This window comes from Sphaeramia orbicularis, chromosome 14, assembly GCF_902148855.1.
Source record: "Sphaeramia orbicularis chromosome 14, fSphaOr1.1, whole genome shotgun sequence".
In the NCBI taxonomy this organism is placed as follows: domain Eukaryota; kingdom Metazoa; phylum Chordata; class Actinopteri; order Kurtiformes; family Apogonidae; genus Sphaeramia; species Sphaeramia orbicularis.
Window position 1 is genome coordinate 15,238,674 of NC_043970.1, and position 19,915 is coordinate 15,258,588.

Below are 19,915 nucleotides of genomic sequence, written 5' to 3' on the forward strand. Positions count from 1 at the left end.
CAAATTGAACTGATATTACAAATGTTGTGTGAGACCACATCAGTTACTTTCTCAGTATTATCAGCCTTTTAAGTTGCAAACCTCTTCACATCTACAGGGTGGGGAAGCAAAATGTACAATATTTTGAGGCAGGGATTGAAAGACAGTGTATGACCAGTTAGTTTATTGAAAGTCATGAGATTTTATTTGCCACAAGAAAATTTACATCATAGAAAATGTTTTTATTCTATGTGTCCTCCTTCTTTCTCAATAACTGCCTTCACACGCTTCCTGAAACTTGCGCAAGTGTTCCTCAAATATTGGGGTGACAACTTCTCCCATTCTTCTTTAATAGTATCTTCCAGACTTTCTCGTAATAGTTTTGCTCAGTCATTCTCTTCTTTCCATTATAAACAGTCTTTATGGACACTCCAACTATTTTTGAAATCTCCTTTGGTGTGACGAGTGCATTCAGCAAATCACACACTCTTTGACGTTTGCTTTCCTGATTACTCATATGGGCAAAAGTTTCTGAGAAGGTATGGATAATAGTGTTAGGTATGATTATGACATCAATATATGTTTGGTTTCAAAACAATTGACGTAGTGCCTGCTGAGAAAAAACAACTAAATGTTCATTGTAAATTTTGCTTCCCCACCCTGTACATTACTTATAAATGCGGCTGACAGCGTTCCTCCAAGTGAGACTTTAACAGAGACAACAGGTCTGTGATTTCAGGTTTAAATAAGCTGTTCTTATTTTTTCTTCAGATATGCCAAGATTTCAACACTACGTGGGCATGGGAACTCGAACAGAAAGGATACAAGGAGCTGACAGTGGAGTGCAAGACGGGGATTCTCAAAGTAAGATAGAAAATGTTTTTGTTTTTTTCTAATGTACATTTTAAAGAAGAGGCGTTGGAAACGGATGGAAACAGAAAGAGCAGCAAGATGGTAGTAAATTTAGCTGATACAGTGGGGTTGCACATAATGGTAATTTTGGATTTTTAATGTGGCGCTACTGTAGTGACCATTGTAGCAGAGATATAAAAAAAACATCTTACCCTCAAACCTTACCCTCCAGGATTTTTTTCATGTGCCACCTAGGCTGAATTTGATTGGCATTTAGGCTCAGTTAAATCTGCGTATTGGTCTGTTTATCCACTTCTGTTGCATTTTTATCTGGACTGGTAGTTTTGTCGTCCATGCAGATTTTTTTTTCTCTGTAATGGAAGAGATATAATTGCAGAGAAATACAATAAACACACATAACCACTTGTAGGACTTTGTACAATGCTGTAAAGAGAGCAATTGTCATTCCTTATTTTCATCTCAAGTAATCAACTTTTGGAGTTATTCCTATACTTTGTAATGTTAATATACATTTTCTTCCATTCTTTTCTCCCACAGTATTTGTGTGAATGTCAGTTTGATGAAAATGTTAAGTTCAAAACAGCCATCAATGAGGAGGACCCAGATAAAATGCGGCTTCAGCCAATTGGCAGGGACAAAGACGGTCAGATGTACTGGTTTCAACTGGACCAAGACGACAATGTCCGCGTTTATGTGGAGGAACAGGATGATTTGGACGGTTCGTCATGGAAGTGCATCGTCAGGTAAGCAAGCCAGAATGAGAAATAAATGCTGGCACGAAAGTGCAAAGGCTTTGCAGAAAAGCAGCTATGCTGTTTATTACAAACAGGGAGCATTTACATTTCTCCATCCTTTGGTCCCTGCAGGAGTAGAAATGACTTGGCAGAAGTTGTGGCTCTGCTGAAGACGCAAATTGACCCTGAGCTGTTGAAAAAAGACCAGGAACAGGAAACCAAACCTGACAATGAAGAGGATAAAGACAAAAAAGATGGTGAAGACTTCAATTAAGCTTGATTTTTGCATTTCTAATTGTTTTGGCTCATTGCTCCCAGTGGATTATTGCTTTTTATTTTCTGTTAACAGTATAAAATCCAATTCTCTGCATTTCAGGTTCTGAAAATTGATTGGATTATGAAGTTAAACATTATATTTTTGAAGTTGCTTTAAGTATTTTCTGGCACGTAAACATTTGGGCATAATTGTACCTAACTCTGATGAGTTATGCCGCGTATCCACTACTTGGAACCAGCTCGACTCGGCTCGACTCTGTATTCCCGGAGACCGTTTCCATTACAAGATGCTACCTACTTTACAGTACCTGGTCGTCATAGCAATGTGGCGCGTTACTTCCGTGTCGTCTGCTCAGAGAGTTGCTGATAAACTCGCTCGTTGCGTGTTGTCTCGTCTGAATTTTTACGTCGGCCCTCAAAGACTGAATCTCCTCAACCGACCATGGTGTAGTTTTGGGCTGTTATCACATGGATTAATGTACCGCTATATTTACTGTCCACTTCCGCATCTGTTTTTTGTAAAACGGCGGGTCACAGAGAAAACTCTCTGACCAATCAGTGGTCTGCAGTGTGTACACGTCACGTTTTAGTATCTGGTCCCCAGTCCTGGAACCTCGGTGGAGGTGATACCAAAAAAGTAGTACCGGGCACCAGATCCAGGTCCTTTTTTGTAATGGAAACGTAAAAAAGCTGAGTTGAGTCGAGTCGAGCCAATACCATGTAGTGGAAATGGGGCATTAGTTTTTTCTTTGTTTTTCTAATACTAGTCTTAAAAAAAAGTGGTACTGAAAAATCTCAGAGAATGTTGTAAATATGGGTGAACAATTAATGTGAGGAACAGGGACAAAACTGTTTATACATTTTACCTATCTATCCCTGGACACTCCTATACAATTAATTTTATTATTACTTTCATATTGGTTACAGGGGAAGTTAAAAAGTCTGAAGACTCAGAGTCAGATCAGGAAAGCAAAGACTCCAACAAGGCTTCATGCCAGCCCTCACCAAAGACAGAAAACAGTGAAAAAGCTGAACAGAAACTAAAATCAGAAGGTTCTGATTCCAAATCTTCACTGAATGGTGTCATTGAGAGCAAAACTGATGCAGAGCTGAATTCAGAAAAATCTGCTGTGGATCTCACCACAGCGCCAAAAGTCCAGAATATCAAAGAGGAGCCAATGGAGGTGACAGCCACTAAATCAAACAGTGGACCAGAAGCCATCTCTGAGACACCATCTGTAAAGACAGAACAGACAGAGGAGGTCAAGGAGATCCACCAGGCTGTGAAGAATGACCAGCAGGCCAAAATCCCTCTCAAGAAGAGAGGTATGAAATTCAGTGAGGGCTTTGAAAAAAATGGCAGCAACATTAAAGTCACTCAGGCAAAAGAAACCCCTAGAGCTGATTCAACACCTGATCAGACAAAGAAAGCACAGAATGTAAATGATCATGTGAACGGTGAAGTTCAGACGCTATCAGAGAGGCGTTTAGAGTCTTCTCATAGGGAAGCTGTCGTTGATAAGGAGCAGGGGACCAAACCTGCAGTAGAAGAGGCTTGCACTTCAGAACAGGACAAGAAAACGGAAGAAGAAAATCTGGTTGAAAAGAAAACCTTTGTATCAGAAACAAAAGTACTTAAGTCTTCTTCACCTTCATCTAAGGATGTAAATAACACAGAATCATCCAGTCATGAAGAGAATGACAAGACAAAACTTAAATCAACAGAGACAAAAGAGTCCAAGGGCCTCAACTCAGATTCTGAAGTGAAATCTGAAGAGGTGAAAGCAAAACACTCAGAGAAATCTGAGGACACCACTGCTTGTGTAGACATGGACACGTCAGAAACAAGTCAGACTGAAGATGGAAAGCACATAGAACCAAGTGATGCTAAGGAATTGGGGGCATCTGAGTGTAAAGCTGACAAATCAGATAAGTCAGCACTGAAAGAGAAGGCAGGGGTGATTAAAACAGTAGAGGCACAGTGTGCAGAGAAAACAGATGATTCTCTGTCACAACCTGTCATTAAGAAGACAGAAATGTTAAAAGACAGTGATTGTACAAAGAGCTCAGAGACCGAGGAAGTGTCAAAGACTTCTAAAGTCATTAAAAAGGCATCAGTCAGTGAGAGATCAGACGCCCCAGACACTAAAGAGAGTACGGAGTTGCCTGTCATTAAAACTGCAGACAAATCTGAATCATGCAAATCTGCAGAGAAGCAGGACATTAAAGAAATGGAGAAGATTCTCACTCTGGAGAAGACGAGCCCAGCAGCTGAGGCATCCACTGAGAAGACAGAAAAGCCTGAAGACACAAAGACGACTGTCAACTGTGAGGACACTACAAAACATAGTGCTGAGAAGATCATTAGCTTCTCTCCTGGGCCAACTGAGGTGACGACCATTAAAAACGATGCAATGAAGCAACACGAAGATTGCAATGTTGAAATGAATTCAGTAGAGACAGAAGGCGCACCTGAAGAGAAAGGTAAACAGTCCAGCTCTGAGCAAAAAACTAGTGTCCCTGAAACCGTTAAAAAGTCTGAAGAACAGATGGAGAAAATTCAGGATGAGACTTGCAAAAGGAAACTGCAAAAGGACACAGGTAGTGATAAAGCAAAAGGTGAAAAACACTCTTCTAAGGACAAAGAAGGTAAAGAGGAATCTACAATAGAGGAGTCATCAAAATCTGACGATCCAAATAACAAAGCAGGAGAAAGCTCAAAGAAAATAAAGGAACCAGCTCACCAAAGCAAAGAAGCTGACAGTGAACTTTCTACTGAATTAGAGAAACCAAGTCAACCCAGTGTGAGGAAATGGCAGAAGCCTAAAGATGTTGATGAGGATAGTAAAGTCAAACCTTCTGATGAAGAAAGTAAAATCAAACCTTCCAATCAAGAAGGTAAAATCAAAACTTCTGATGAGGAAAGTAAAGTCAAACCTTCCCATAAAGATGGTAAAGACAAACCTTCGGATAAAGATGGTAAAGACAAACCTTCGAATAAAGATGCTAAAGACAAACTTTCAGATAAAGATGCTAAAGACAAACCTTTGGATAAAGATGGTAAAGACAAAAATTCGACTAAAGATGGTAAAGACAAACCTTTGGATAAAGATGGTAAGGACAAACCTTTAGATAAAGACAGTAAAATCAAACCTTCAGATAAAGATGGTAAAGACAAACCCTTGGATAAAGATGGTAAAGACAAACCCTTGGATAAAGATGGTAAAGACAAACCCTTGGATAAGGATGGTAAAGACAAACCTTTGGATAAAGATGGTAAAGACAAACCCTTGGATAAGGATGGTAAAGACAAACCTTTGGATAAATATGGTAAAGACAAACCTTTAGATAAAGACAGTAAAATCAAACCTTCAGATAAAGATGGTAAAGACAAACCTTCAAATAAAGATGGTGAAGTCAAACCTGATGAGGAAAGTAAAGTCAAACCTGATGAGGAAAGTAAAGTCAAACCTGATGAGGGAAGTAAAGTCAAATCTTCGGATAAAGATGGTAAAGACAAATCTTCGGATAAAGATGGTAAAGTCAAACCTTCGGATAAAGATGGTAAAGACAAACCTTCAGATAAAGATGATAAAGTCAAACCTTTGGATAAAGATGGTAAAGACAAACCTTTGGATAAAGATGATAAAGTCAAACCTTCGGATAAAGATGGTAAAGACAAACCTTCGGATAAAGATGATAAAGTCAAACCTTCAGATCAAGATGGTAAAGACAAACCTTCTGATGAAGAAAGTAAAAGCAAACCTTCTGATGAGGAAGATTCAGCAAAAAAAGAAACAGCAGATGCTGGCAGTGTTCTGTCAGATGTTCAGGAGAAGCGCAGTCGCTTGAAACAAAAGCCAGCCCACCGAAGGAAAGCGGAGCTTCAGAGAGAAGAGAGACAAGGAGATTCTGAGTCAGATACAAACATGGGGAGGTCTCTGCGACGATCCCCGAGAATTTCCAGACCGACCTCAAAGCCGGCTGAGATCCAAGACAAAAAAGTGGAGAAATCACAGGCTCCACCAGCTGCTGAGAAGAAAGACAAGGCTCAAAAAGAAGAAGAGGAGGAGGAAGAGGAGGAAGAAGATGAGGAGGAAGAGGTGAAAACTGTTCAGAAGAAGCCTAGAGAGAAGAAGGTTGATCAAGAGGGTCAATCTAAAGCAAAGGTAAGATTGCTCACCAGTTGTAGGCCTATTTGTTTTCCCACTTAATAACTATTCAGGTATGAGCATGTGAAATAATTATCTATTAATCTTAATCTAAGGCTTAATAATTTGATACAATCCACTGCATTGTTGTAAAAAAATAAGATCAATAAGATTTTACCCCTACATGTAAAGTGCCAGTCTTGTTTAGATCAGGAGTTTTTGCAGGTCAGAGACTCTTTTCTTAAGGTTAAATGGCTGCCATCTCTATGTTAAAGGGGAGAAAGAGACGGAACATGCGCTGGTCCTGCACACGAACACGTCGCAGAAAGAAAAGCTCAGATGATGAAGACGACAGCGAAGAGGAGTCTAGCGAAGAGGAGGAAAGCGAGGAAGAAGACGACAGCGATGAAGACTACAAGGTGGAGCGGACCAGAAAGAGGCGGAATCGCAACAGGGAAAGACGAAGCTCAGACTCCTCAACATCCTCAGATGACGACCTACCTCCAAACGATGACCCATGCAAACACTGTGGTCTTCCAAATCACCCAGAGCTGGTGGGTATCTACAGGATTTCAGTGTCTAATACAGTAGTTTAAGCCTCCTGTGTGTTAACGTTTCGCATATTATCTCCTCCCTCTCAGATCTTACTGTGTGACTCGTGTGACAGTGGCTACCACACAGCTTGTCTGAGGCCTCCACTTATGATCATTCCTGATGGAGAGTGGTTCTGCCCACCATGCCAGCATGTACGTACCAGCAGAAATCTATAGAGGACTAAAGTATGTATGTAAAGTAGTTCAGATGAGTTCTACAGTAGTAAAATGCGACATTAATACAGCACTAAATCCAACATCAATATCATCGTAATGCTGATTTTTCCACTGTGGGTGATGGCTCGAGTTGCCTCATCTTGATTCAGTATGGCTTGGCTCAGTTTGGCCACCAATGTGTTGCATTTCCACTGCAGGTTTAGTACTTGCTTTGAGTGTCTGGTTGACGTAGCAATGCAGTGCAATTTGTGATGTCATCTTCAGTTCGACTGCAGTTATGAGCAAAGCAACAACAGAGGGGAGTGAAACTGAAAACTGTAAATTAGAATTTCTGAAATTAAGTGCTTCCCCTCAAGAATATAGTTGCTTAAAGGGTACCTGTAGTGAATTTTCTTTGATAGCTATTTCAAAAGAACACGTATAATACTAACTGTTCCATCCTGTAACTTGTGTCATAGCATTTTGTCAAGTCGCGCCAGTACCAAGTCACTGCTTCGTCATTCAGACATGGTCAGTGACATGTTGCCTCCTTCATGGGCTGTTCCAGCACCAGTAATGACACAGTACCATTGTATTGTCCTATTACCTGGGCTGTGATGAACTGGTCACTGACCCCATGCTGAAGACACCAGTCTAAGATGACACATTATCAGCTAGTGCTGGGTCGCGTCTCTAGAACAATGGCGGAAGTTAAAGCTTACGGCTGAGCAAACAACAGGCGTGAACATGTGTTTTCCACTCAGTCTCACTCACTGACTGCTGCTTGTTTACTTGAACTCAATCAGCCGGAAACAAGGCTGGTTTGTCACTTCTGGCTGGCAATGGCTGCTCCCCATAGGCTTTACCTGTAATTCACGTAATGAAAAGGTCCAGTGTGGTGCATTTATGGCGATTTACATTTTTATTTATTTTTTTACTAAATTTGTGCCTCTCTTACTTATTAGTAATGCACAAAGCACAGTTAATGTCGTAGACATGACCAGTACAGATACACTTTTAAGGAGTGATATTTTGCTTTTTTTAAATGGTATTATGCATTTTAAAACATTTCCCTGTGGTCTACATGAACAGTAAATGCTATGCCTGGGTCTGAATTCTTCATTAATTCAAATCCACAGGCCCATCTTCAACCCTATTTCTGAGTAATGACACCAGAAAGATGGTTTTGAGCGCTGGTCTTTTAAATGCAAATGAGCCACTTCATGCTCCTCCCCTCCAGGTTGTTGGCGGTGCTGCTCTGTCCCGTTCAACCAAAAACAAGTTATCGGCTTGAAGTTTGGACATATTTTCAGTATGGACGACAGCTTCTGCTGTTGACAAACAATTATGTCGTACTCAGAGAAATGTTCGTTGGAAATTATATGTGCAAATGTCGGAACGTTACTCGTAGACGTAACAAATTAAGCAGGAATTGAAACGTTGTAGAAATCCACTCGGTTTTTGCCAAAATGAATATAAAGATGGCTTTGCAGCACCCGGAGGGTTCAAATTCAAACTTTTGGAACTATTAGGATCCAAATACACAAATAAATATACCAAAGACTAATAAAAGTGGGTTGAGCAAAATATGACCCCTTTAAGCTAAATGTTAAATCTGTGGTTAGTTAGTCAAGATAGAGCCTACTTGACCGTTTCCTGATAGTTTTGCTCGGTGTCCTATATGGCGATATTATGGGACACCTACCTATTAATGCAGGAATATTTCAGGATCAACTTGTATATGATTTTATGTAATGTTTAGTTTCACTTTCGATGACTTGGAACCTCTGTGATAGTGATACCAGGCGGAAAAATGCCATGTGGAATCGAGCAAATGTCCAGTCATACTTTGGACTTTTCATACACAACACCTTCGTATTTTATTTAACTTTTTGAAGTAGTTTCACAGTGTGATACTAGTATTACAGGATATGAATATGTCACATGCCAACCACTAATAAAAAGTAAAACAGTGAAAGAGATGAAAAGGTAAATAATCACTGTCTTTCTGTTATTGTCCAATGCAGAAGCAGCTTTGTGACAAATTAGAAGAACAGCTTCAAAATCTTGACGCTGCCTTGAAAAAGAAGGAGCGGGCTGAGCGACGGTGAGTTACTGCTTTGTTGTTTTCTGTATACATTAAAATATTTATATAATTTTTCAGTGTGAGACCTCAACTTTTTATTTATTTTATTGCTTCTTACTTGGTACTTTTCCCACTCACTCACTTCTCTACAGTCTTGTAAGAAATCTTGGAAAAGTAGCTGATTGGTTTTGCCATGATGTTAAATGTTAAACTATAGTTCCTTTACTAACAAAGCTTTACGGTATTTTCTCCTCCAGGAAAGAGCGATTAATTTACGTTGGAATCAGCGTGGAAAACATAATTACACCCTCTGTAAGTACATGGCATTGTTGAATGAAGTCTTAAAAGGAAATGATTGTCAAACAACACTGTTGAGCCTAGATTATCAACTTTTCATCCCAACAGGTGGAAGTGGAAGAAGAAAAGCCAGAGGTCATATTTAAGGAGAAGAAAGACACAAAGCGGAGTAAAAGCTGGGGTCGAAGATCAACACGGGCAAAGAAAACAATCAGCTATAGGTCTGTGCAGTGCACTGTTAGTTACGCCCTAACAGTGTTATAGATCATTTTCTGTCTGGGTTTGCGCTGGACTTAGCCTCTCCTGCTGTTCCAAATACTGTTGGTGGAGTCACATAGGGTCAGATCAGGATACACAAGTTTACCTCAAACACATGACTTGCTGCCATCTACTGGTGAAAAACTATTAGAGCTGAAAATTAACGGCTGGATTTCATATCCACCTAAAAGACCTATGTATGAAAAAAAAGAGCAACTGGGTCTTTCCATGAAACTGGGTTCATTTTGGTATCTGCCACCTTCCCAGTTTTTTGGACCCAATAATAAGAGAAATTATGACATTTTTCCCCCCAGGATGTACCTAAGGATAACCACAGATAAATGCAAAAAAAAACCTGTGCTCTTGCTCTGAGCCATCCCAAAATGAATGAATTTCTAATCAATATTGTGGCCAGAAATATGACCAAAATTGGGACAGGAAAAGCTACCTAGGTGTCAGTGCATTTGATCTGGAAAACATGGCTTGAAAGGGTCTTACGAGGGCCGTTCAATAAGTTCAGGGCCTCACCCAGAACAGAACAACACAGACTGATAATTTATATTTTATTTTTCAACATAATCTCCATTTACAGCAATTCACTTGGTCCATAGATGTTCAAGCATCACTATCCCATCACGAAAGAATGTAACATCCTGTATTATAACAACCAGTATTTCTGGGTGAGGCCATGAACTTATTGAACAGCCCTCGTATATACCACTACAAATAAAGACACTGTGTTAAATTTGATGATCCTAGTGGTTTTTCTAACCCAGATGTGCAGGTTTTTCATGAATCTCAGTCTCATTCCAGGTTTTGAGCATGTCCACTGGGGTTACATGTGGAACCTGCCCATTTAAACACATATACAGGGGTTGGATTAAATAATGGAAACACCTTCACCTCAAGATGATAATGCCCCAATCCATACAGCTAGAATTGTTAAAGAATGGCATGAGGAACATTCTAATGAAGTTGAGCATCCCGTATGGCCGGCACAGTCCTCAGACCTCAACATTATTGAGCATTTATGGTCAGTTTTAGAGATTCCAGTAAGACGTCGATTTCCACCGCCATCATCTCTAAAAGAGTTGGAGGGTATTCTAACTGAAGAATGGCTTAAAATTCCTTTGGAAACAATTCACAAGTTGTATGAATCAATACCTCGGAGAATTGAGGCTGTAATTGCCGCAAAAGGCGGACCTACACCATATTAAATTATATTTTGTTGATTTTTTAAGGTGTTTCCATTATTTTGTCCAACCCCTGTAAATCGCAAGTGATTTTGCAACAGCGGTCATTTTTGTGAAACACTGTGCCTTGCATATTTGCTTAGATTCCCAAAATATTCCTGTGAGAGAATAAAAAGATATTCAAAAAAGTAGTAGCACATAATGTTCGTGTCCTTTTTACCGTGTTACATTTTTTACGATTTTTGTACGCACGAGTCAAATAAAAATGTTAGTTTCTTTAGTAGTTTCTTATCTCAGTAAATATTCATTTTTAAAATTAACCCAAAGTACTTCCAAACTTGCTTCATAACATTAGTCTACATCTTGTTTGAATTTTTAGCCCCTCTGTCCTGTTTTTAGGGACCAGTTTCAAAGAAGCACCCACATATGAAAATAGACAGTTATTTTCGCTATTTATTATTTTGTATAATTTTATTTGTAAATGTTGACACCATGTATTGGGTGTTAATTTGTGCTAACTGTGTCCGTTTTACAGATTTGATGAGTTCGATGAGGCGATCGAGGAGGCGATTGAGGAGGACATCAAAGAGGCAGAGGGTGGAGGTAGAGAATGTTTTCAAATAGCTCTTACAAGTTGCTCTGTGACATTTAATGTAACAAGTGATGTTCATTTTCCGCAGGAGCAGGTCGGGGTAAAGACATGGCCAACATCACCGGCCATAGAGGGAAAGACATGTCCACCATCCTACAGGCGGACGAGGGTAAAGAAAATGGCCGCCCACCACGCCCCAGCACCGGGCAGCGAAAGAAAAAACGCAGGCGACTCAACGACCTGGACAGTGACAGCACTGTGGACGAGGAGGAGAGTGAGGAGGAGTTCCGACTCAGTGAGAGGTGGGCAACGGCTTAGACTCCACTAGATATTTACATTACGAACTACTGCAGAAAATGCAGTGGTGTCGGACTACCATATCATCACCTTCCTAAAGTAATTACCCAAGTCATTTTTTCAGATTTTCAGGAAACACAAAAAACTTAACCAGAATTTGAGTATTTGAAAATTGAGGCAAGAGTTGTATTTGTCAAAAATTTACTTGGGCATGTATTTTAAGAAGGTGATGATATTCAGCTTTACAGAATGAATGTTGGAGGCAAATTCAGTCGTAATAACATGGTTCACACTCATGAAAAACCTGGAAATGAAAAGTCACAAAATGAAGTGATTGGAGCTAAAATTTAGAGATGTCGTCCTCTCATCTTTTGGTGAAATCTGCTGTTTTGAGATGAAACTATGTCAGGTTTTTCAGTATCCTGGCCTGCATTATTAGACGACCTAGAGGGTTTGAGTGTGTAACCTTTTTAATTTTTGATAAGTTTTATTTGGATTTTATATGTATTGAAATTAGGAAGCAATATATTTTGATGACTTTTAAAAACATTTTTGGAAATAAATTTATTCCCAGAAAAATCAAGTTTGTCTTGGATCATTACAGTAAAGTCCATGCTGGAAACAAACATTTGACGTGTGCTTGTTATTTTTGCCTTACAGCAGTTCAGAGGAGTTTGTTGTGTCAGAGAACGACACAGAGGGAGACTGGGACAACGACGATAACGACAGTGACTTTGGCAGCAACACCAGCAGGCAACGTGTGTCTTCACGATCCAGGAAGATACCGAAACAACGGCGAAGCTCTAGAAAACGACGGAGACCGAGAGGTTACTCAGATGACGAAGAAGAAGAGACAGACGAGGAAGATGAAGATGAAGAAATAGGTACTTTGAGTCACCTCCAGTCCCTGTCCTTGAGCCAGGGTGTGTTAAATCCTGTTTTGTAACCTGTGGTTTTCTGTGTGCACCCAGTGACCGAAGGCTCCAGCGAGTTCAGCGACAGTGACCTGGACATGAGCAGACGGAGGTCACGGCGGAGTCGCAAGCAGCAGGTGAACTACTGCGAGACATCAGAGTCTGAAGGCTCTCAGGCAGAAACCAACCGGGACAAAGTAAAACCCAGACGTCGCCTGGACAGCTCCGACAGTGACGGTCAGTCTTGAACACTACACATTTACGTCAAAATCCTCTGTAATGGAGTTGAATTAAATGGCGAAAATAGATCCAAGAGGAGGGCAGAGGTCATGTTTTCAAAAAAGGAATTGTATACTGAAGCATGAAGTGAATACGATATTGATGATATCAGCTCTATATCCTCCTGAGACCCAGGCAAATAAAAGTTTTGGCTTTTTTTTTTTTTTTTTTAATACAGTAAATGATTGTCTTGTTTGGAAAAAGCATGATGCAACAGTTTTTCAGATACATTTAAATTTTTTTATGGAGCTTCCCTTGTAGTGGACAGCATTTTGTTTTTATCTCATTGGCCGATGAGCTATTGTGAAGGCACTGTGTCTGGCGGTGTCTTTGTTCTTATCTTCTCAGATGAAACTACTGGTTGGAGTCATTTCAAATTTTACATGTAGCTTCCTTAGGACAATGTCTACAAAGTTTGTTCACAGTTTTGAGAAATTTAGATTTTTGCTTCTTTTTTTAAATTTTTTTTTACAATTTTATTATTTTTTTTTGTTTTGCACATTTTTTAAATATTAAAAATGTGCCTTTACTTATAATGGGCCATATTTTAATAGCTTATAACATGGAAATGGTTGGCGATGTTATGTCCCTGGCCGAGGGGAAACCTGAAGATAACATAATTAAAAGTGCCCCACTCGTGCCATCCCCAAGAATGTGAGGCCCAGACAAAAGCAATTTATTCATCACGCAGAAGAGAGAAATCATGCCCAAAATAAAAAAAAACAAAATGATGTCACAACTCTATCCTTATCTAATCCTCAAAACAAGAAAAGAAACAAAAAACAAGTGGTGTGACCTAACTCTACTACTCTAATACTTTTGCGTTATAACGCAATCATTGTTATTTTTTGCATGTCCCTTCGTGGGCTCCATAATAACATGGAAATGGTCTTCAGTATCAATATAGTTACTATTGAGCACTGATAGGAAGTCATATATGGACTTTGATTTAATTAGTTGAGTTCTCCCCCAGTGAAAGTACCATCCACTTCTATTGGGAGATTGAGCTCCTGCATCAAGACCACAGGACTTGAACATAGCAGCAGAACCTGACAACCTCACAAATTCAACTGGGTAATGATTCTTGATAGAACATGTCGGTGAGCTACATGGTCACTGGTCCAGTTTTTAGCTTACCGGCCGACAAGCTGTAAGCTATTGTCGTCATGCGGTGTCTGTCGTCGTCTGTCGTCGTCTGTCGTCGTCGTCTGTCGTCGTCTGTCGTCATTGTCTGTCGTCCGTTACAAAAATTTCGATCGTCTTCTTCTCCGAAAACTACAATTCTGATTGACTTCAAACTTGGTATACAGCTTCTTTATGATGATGTCAACAAAAGTTAGTGAAATTATTTGGATCCACATCGGATTCTGGATTTGGTGCGACTTTGAAAAATTTCCCCATTATAAGAGATAGGAAGTGGATTGATGCAATAACTCAGTAAATATAAGTGATATCAAGTTGAAATTTCTACAGTCCAGCCCTGATGGGGAGATGACCAAAACATAATGGCCACATGCTGATCAGGATCTTCTTCTGGATCCGGGAACTTACGGAAAATTTAACATGGACTCTTATGCGGAAAACTTTCAATCGTCTTCTTCTCCCAAACTACAGTTCTGATTGACTTCAAACTTGGTATACAGCTTCTTTATGATGATGTCAACACAAGGTATTGAAATTATTTCGATCCGGATCTGATTCTGGATTTGGTGAGACTTTGAAAAATGTTCCCATTATAAGACAAAGGAAGTGGATTGAATCAGTAAGTATCAATGATATCAAGTTGGAATTTGAATTTTTTTTACAGATCTGATTGGAATATGACCAAAACATGGGCTATTTCTGTAATATAATAAATACACATAACTGGGTGATAATAAATGGCATCTGGATACATTTCCCAAAGCTTTTAATTTGGCAGGTAAGCTACAGGGCTATTGGTCCTTAGGGTGGTCCAACAATCATGGTAGAAAATAAAGTTTCAGATAACCTCAATTAGAACCCTGCATTAGGTTTTGGCACTCAAAAGTTGATTTAGAAAAAAATTTGGAAGAACAAGGAGATGGTTTAGAGGTTTCACAAGTTGCTGCAAGTTTCCTGGAAATTGACTAATTTTGCATTTTCAGCATAGCTGAGCTGACCTGCTAAGAGAAGCAGCAGTGCTATCAAAATCAAGGTTTTAGTGCTTCATCTAGCAATATATGTATTAAGTAAGGCCGCCGACATCTTTGGTACTTGAGTGAAGAATTGGTTGGCCTGGCATTCTTCGACTCCAGTGTGACACAAGAGCAGAAGCAGCTGATGGTTCACAACATGATGGAAAATGAAGGTTCAGAGGTTCCACTAAAGCGTTGTGATGCCCTTAAACAAGCAGATTATGAAGGGAAGCAGATCAGTGATTTTGTCACCACCAGCACCATGCATTTTTTTGAAACTTTGGATCTGCCACAAACATTCTTAAGAATTCCTCCAGAAGACTGGGCTGATGATGAAGATTTTCAGAAGGCTGCTAAAATTGTGCATTCCAGAAAAGTTGTCAGTGATATTGCTGAAAGAGGGGTGGAGCTTATTCAAGACTTCAACTGTAGCCGAACAAAAAATGAAGATCACAAACAGCACTTGCTCCAAGTTGTCAAAGAACACAGGAACATTTTTTGTAATTTCAATAAAGCAACAGTGGTTGTTGAACTTTCTAAGTAACATTTTTATGTGAGTTGCAGTTTGATTTGAGAATAAAATTATAAATTATTCTAATATGCCTTATTCATTTGGCTAGTTATGGTATGGTATATGGACTGGAAACAGTTCAGCAAGTGGCTGGGGTGAGAATGCTCAGGAAACTGGACTCTATTTTGAAGAACGCATCTCACCCATTGCACCATCTTGAGGTGTTCAGAGAGAGCACCTTCAGTCACAGACTGATCCCCCCTCGGTCCAAGACTGAACGCAGTAGGAGGTCCTTCCTGCCTGCTGCTATTAGACTTTTTAATATCGCTGTGCGATAAATTATTATTGTATGCTGTGCATACTTAGGTGTGTTAGGTGTTTTAGGTTATTGTATTATATACATTTTTATACAATATGTATTATTACATATTGTGTGTATATATATATATATATATATATATATATATATATATATATATATATACACATATATAAATCTCTTTTATTCTGTTTATTATTTATTTGTTCCATTGATGGCTGTTTGTGGGATGTTCATGCGATGGGTCAGAGTGTTTTTCTTCTTGTACTGCTGCTGTTGTAACAAAGCAATTTCCTGCAAAGGATCAATAAAGTATCTATCTATCTATCTATCTATCTATCTATCTATCTATCTATCTATCTATCTATATAGAGCAATCTTCACATGTCTTGTGTAACCTCTAAATATTAATTGATTTGCATAAAATTTGGACCAAAGTAATTTGGCCAGATATGGTACCAAATGCAGGGTTCTAATCCAGAGAATCTTAAAAAAATTTCTTTAGACCACCCTATTGGTCCTATTTTTTAATTAAAGCTGTGGAACTCCCCTGCAGAGGACAAAAATATATTACTGGGTGTCAGGAGGATTTATGTGACATCAGGAGGATATGTCACATTAATTCTAGAAGTTAAACAGCTGATGGTGCTTTTGTTTTCTTCTTGCAGCGAGTTTCTCCAGAGACTCCGAGGAGGAGACGAGGAAAACCAGAATAAAGAGGAGAGCCGACTCCTCTGACGAAGACTCCCGGCAGAGACACAGACGTCTAGCACTAAAACGCAGGAGAGCCTCTGAAGAAGACGACTCCGATGACGACTCGGACGAATCTTCAGAAGAGGACCGCCCCGTCCGCAAACGAGTGAACCGTATCGACTCGGACGATGACGACGACGAGGAGCCAGAGGAGAAACCCAAGGAGAAGAAAGGAGCGGAAGGAGAGGAGGGAGGCGCTCTGTCAAAGGGAACAAACCAAGTGGACTACAATGTGACAGAGCTGCCGCCCACTAACGGACAGAGCACGGTGAAGAACGTGGAGGGCTTCAACAGCCGGCCCGCTGCTGCCGCTCCAGGTCTCAGCCCACAAGCAGATCCACCCAAAAACGTGAGTGCCACACCAGCCGCTGCCATAGCACCGAACGGGCTGGGGTCCCAGGAGATGGCAGCACAGGACGATGACGAAGACGACCTATTAGGAGTCACAGACCTAGTGGACTACGTCTGCAATAACGAACAATTGTAAAAACAGCAAATGGTGTACGTTTAATTTTTTTGTGGTATTGTATTTTTATATTTCTTAACTTTATTATTCCCTCCCCTTCCATCCTTTGTCGTCTCTCTTACTTGTGTCATCTGGAGCCACCTCCTCTCGCTGTCCTGTTACCAGACCAGTGCTGTCCCTGTGGGATCGTACAGTGAATAAGGGCAACAAAACATCACAGCTCATCTGTCACTTATCAGTTGAACTGTAAACCTCCACTGCCAAACCGTTTCTGCTGTTGACTCGGCTGTTTTTAATGCATCACGTCTCAGTTTTTTTAAAATACAAATTTTCTTGTGTAATGAATTGGCACTGAAAATGTGAACTTTGCAGTTAGTTTAAGATTAGACTGCTTAATGACCTCTAAATAATGCTGGTGTGAACGTCATTCCATAACAGACTTGAAGTTCTCAGAATCTGTTGAAACGGCCCATCTCACAGAAGTTATGTTCATATGTAATTATACTTCTATTCATTGTCACACTTGTTAAAATAATTGCTTTTCTTTTCTTTTTTTTTTTTTGCTTTACTAGTATATTTAATGCCTTCAATTTGTTGCATCCAAATATTTTCTTGTAAGAATCCACTACTTTTTATGCATTCCTCATTACCACAGAATCCAGGATTTTCCACCAGAGAGCAGTGTTGGCAAAGTCAAACTAGATGTTTAGGCAATAAGACCTTAGGTTAGTGGTGATTTTGAGACTGTATCTTACATTCTTAAAAATGCTAGGTTTGTTAAGTTAACAAGTTTAATCATGCTGTAAATCCTGTTGCTGGTTCAGGATACTTTTATCAGTTGGAAATCATGTCAACAAAATTTTACTATTATGAAAAAATAATATCTGTAGTGACATTTTAGTAACATATGGAAATGATTTCTGTGATAGGGTTGTTCAAGATTCAAGGTTTTATTTTATCCCATGAACTAGATTTCATTGTAAAAGCTTTGGATGATGATGCTAGTTCTTTCTTTCATTTTCTTTCTTTTTTTTTTCTTTTTGGAGGAAGGTAATCAGACTCACTCAGATCTGATGCTCTAACCCTCCGTACACCACAAACAGATGTGTCCTGTCATCAAAAAACACATTATTTCCATTTCTTTCTGTCCATAAAGTGTCACACACGTATATTCAACCTCATACATTATACGAAGGTGTGAATGTAGATCTGTGACCGACTAGATGACCAATGTTCATTTGTGCATGTCCACCCTTATCTCCACCCTTTTGGTAAATGATAGACTAGTATTTGTATATTGTATACATATATAGTATTTTAACTGTGCGCCGCCATCAGTATCAGTGGTGAACTCCCAGTTTTTCAAGTTTGTGGAAACAAAACTCGAAGTCAAACCCTCTTAAGTCCCTCCTGATCTAGTTCAACTTCCTCTTTATGTTACCTTACGTTTGTCTGTTTTTTTTTTTTGTTTTTTTTTTAATATTGCTGTATTTTTTGTATATCTAAACCTTTATTTGTTGTCATTGAGTAAAAATGTAAAGTGTCTTATTTTCTTTGTATATTGTTCTTCATAGAAGCAAATTCACGGCTTTTATTAACTAAAATAGCACTTGGCTCCCTTTTTCATTCATCATTATTACATTTAAATTCAAGCGGTAAGCAGCCACGTTTCTGTTCACATTCTCTTCACAACAATAACGTTGCAGTAAACGGCCAACACGGGGACCTCAAACCAGATCTGGATAATGAAAAAGCTAAAAACTGTTGAGTGGGACAGTAAAACTCAAACCAATGACTTCGCTGACCTCTGCTGAAGCCAGTCTGTGTGTATATCTGTAGTTTTTGCTGTAATATATTTAGAGGCATTTTTTTAATCATGGAAAAATATATCGGGCAATTCTTTGGGATTGCATGAGTTTCTAATAGTTTTCTTTTGTAGGGGAGTAATCTTGGCACACCAGTTTTTTGTAACAAAATCAGAAAACCTGGCATGTTTGATGGATGTTTTTCTCAGCTGACCTGTTACATAGTTGCTGAAGGACTTGTGAAGTAGACCATCATGCAGTCAAACTGCATCGGTAAGCATGCGCTGAACTACTAAAGGCATGTTTTAGCAGAGAATCTAAGACAGCTGGGTCCGATTAAAGAGGGGAAATGAAGCCTGTTTGTAAAATATTGTGTAAATTAGTCTCAGCATGGTCTTCACAAAGGATAAACCACTCTATTTATCATACCGTTTTGATACTGGCCATGGCCTAATCACGACTTCCAAGGCAGAACGAAGTCCCATATGTGCTGCACAAGGCTTCTATACACTATTTAGCTTTTAGATGAGCTGGACAGAACATAGCATACCCAATTCTAAAAGATGAATAATGTGTGTGTTCTGGTGGGTTGAGTCAGAGTAAAGGAATATGGATGTCTGTGTGCTGTATGTAACCATGTTTTATATTCTCCACAGAGGAATGGAGAATGTACTCATATGTGTCTGACGGTTATGAAATAACCAGTAGCAAGACCTGCATAGGAATGATAGAGGGGCCTGATGGGAAGAATGGAGGAAGTCTGTGCCAATGACTGAAGTGTTATCAGAGTTCTCTTATTTACCTCATGATGAATCTGGGAGGAAAGACGCCCTGTCCACTGTGTATAGATCCTAGTAGACTGGTCCTTGGTGTTTTGTCTGCTCCTTACATTTTTGTTAACTTTACTGTTATTTCTTATTGATCTGATCTTGTACATTTGTCATAATAAAATGGGTTTTAAAGCCTCATACTTGCTATTATCCCTGATTTGTGTTCAAAGCTGGATTACTAATGGGGTCCAGAACCAGAACTACGGTTTAGATTTTTTTTTTTCCCCCTAGATATATTTCTTAATTTTTAAATTTAGAACATTTACTGATAAGTTTTTTCAGAAGTGGCACTCATTTTCAGATTTTTTTTTTTTTTTTTTTTACTGATTTGAGAGTCCTGTTTGACTAGCTGCTGTTAAGATTGTCGAATATTTTGTTGAATAATCTGTGTATATGA

At 39.3% G+C, this 19,915-nt stretch overlaps 1 protein-coding gene across 4 annotated transcripts in view; it reads left to right on the forward strand.

Moving 5' to 3' along the window:
- rsf1b.1 (remodeling and spacing factor 1b, tandem duplicate 1) overlaps window positions 1-19,656 on the forward strand; it is a 32,097-nt gene extending 12,441 nt beyond the window's left edge. The window contains exons 3-18 of one of the 4 annotated variants that reach the window (XM_030153931.1): window positions 751-843; window positions 1,390-1,595; window positions 1,719-1,843; window positions 2,790-4,871; window positions 4,908-5,273; window positions 5,322-6,031; window positions 6,289-6,567; window positions 6,655-6,759; window positions 8,790-8,869; window positions 9,106-9,160; window positions 9,254-9,366; window positions 11,132-11,199; window positions 11,277-11,490; window positions 12,146-12,369; window positions 12,457-12,636; window positions 16,333-19,656. In XM_030153931.1, coding sequence (XP_030009791.1) covers window positions 751-843; window positions 1,390-1,595; window positions 1,719-1,843; window positions 2,790-4,871; window positions 4,908-5,273; window positions 5,322-6,031; window positions 6,289-6,567; window positions 6,655-6,759; window positions 8,790-8,869; window positions 9,106-9,160; window positions 9,254-9,366; window positions 11,132-11,199; window positions 11,277-11,490; window positions 12,146-12,369; window positions 12,457-12,636; window positions 16,333-16,904 — 5,472 coding nt within the window. In that variant the 3' untranslated portion in view covers window positions 16,905-19,656. The remainder of the gene's footprint in view (window positions 1-750; window positions 844-1,389; window positions 1,596-1,718; window positions 1,844-2,789; window positions 4,872-4,907; window positions 5,274-5,321; window positions 6,032-6,288; window positions 6,568-6,654; window positions 6,760-8,789; window positions 8,870-9,105; window positions 9,161-9,253; window positions 9,367-11,131; window positions 11,200-11,276; window positions 11,491-12,145; window positions 12,370-12,456; window positions 12,637-16,332) is intronic. The other 3 variants (XM_030153932.1, XM_030153934.1, XM_030153933.1) reach the window with 3 other exon arrangements.
- The last annotated feature ends 259 nt before the right edge of the window (window positions 19,657-19,915 follow it).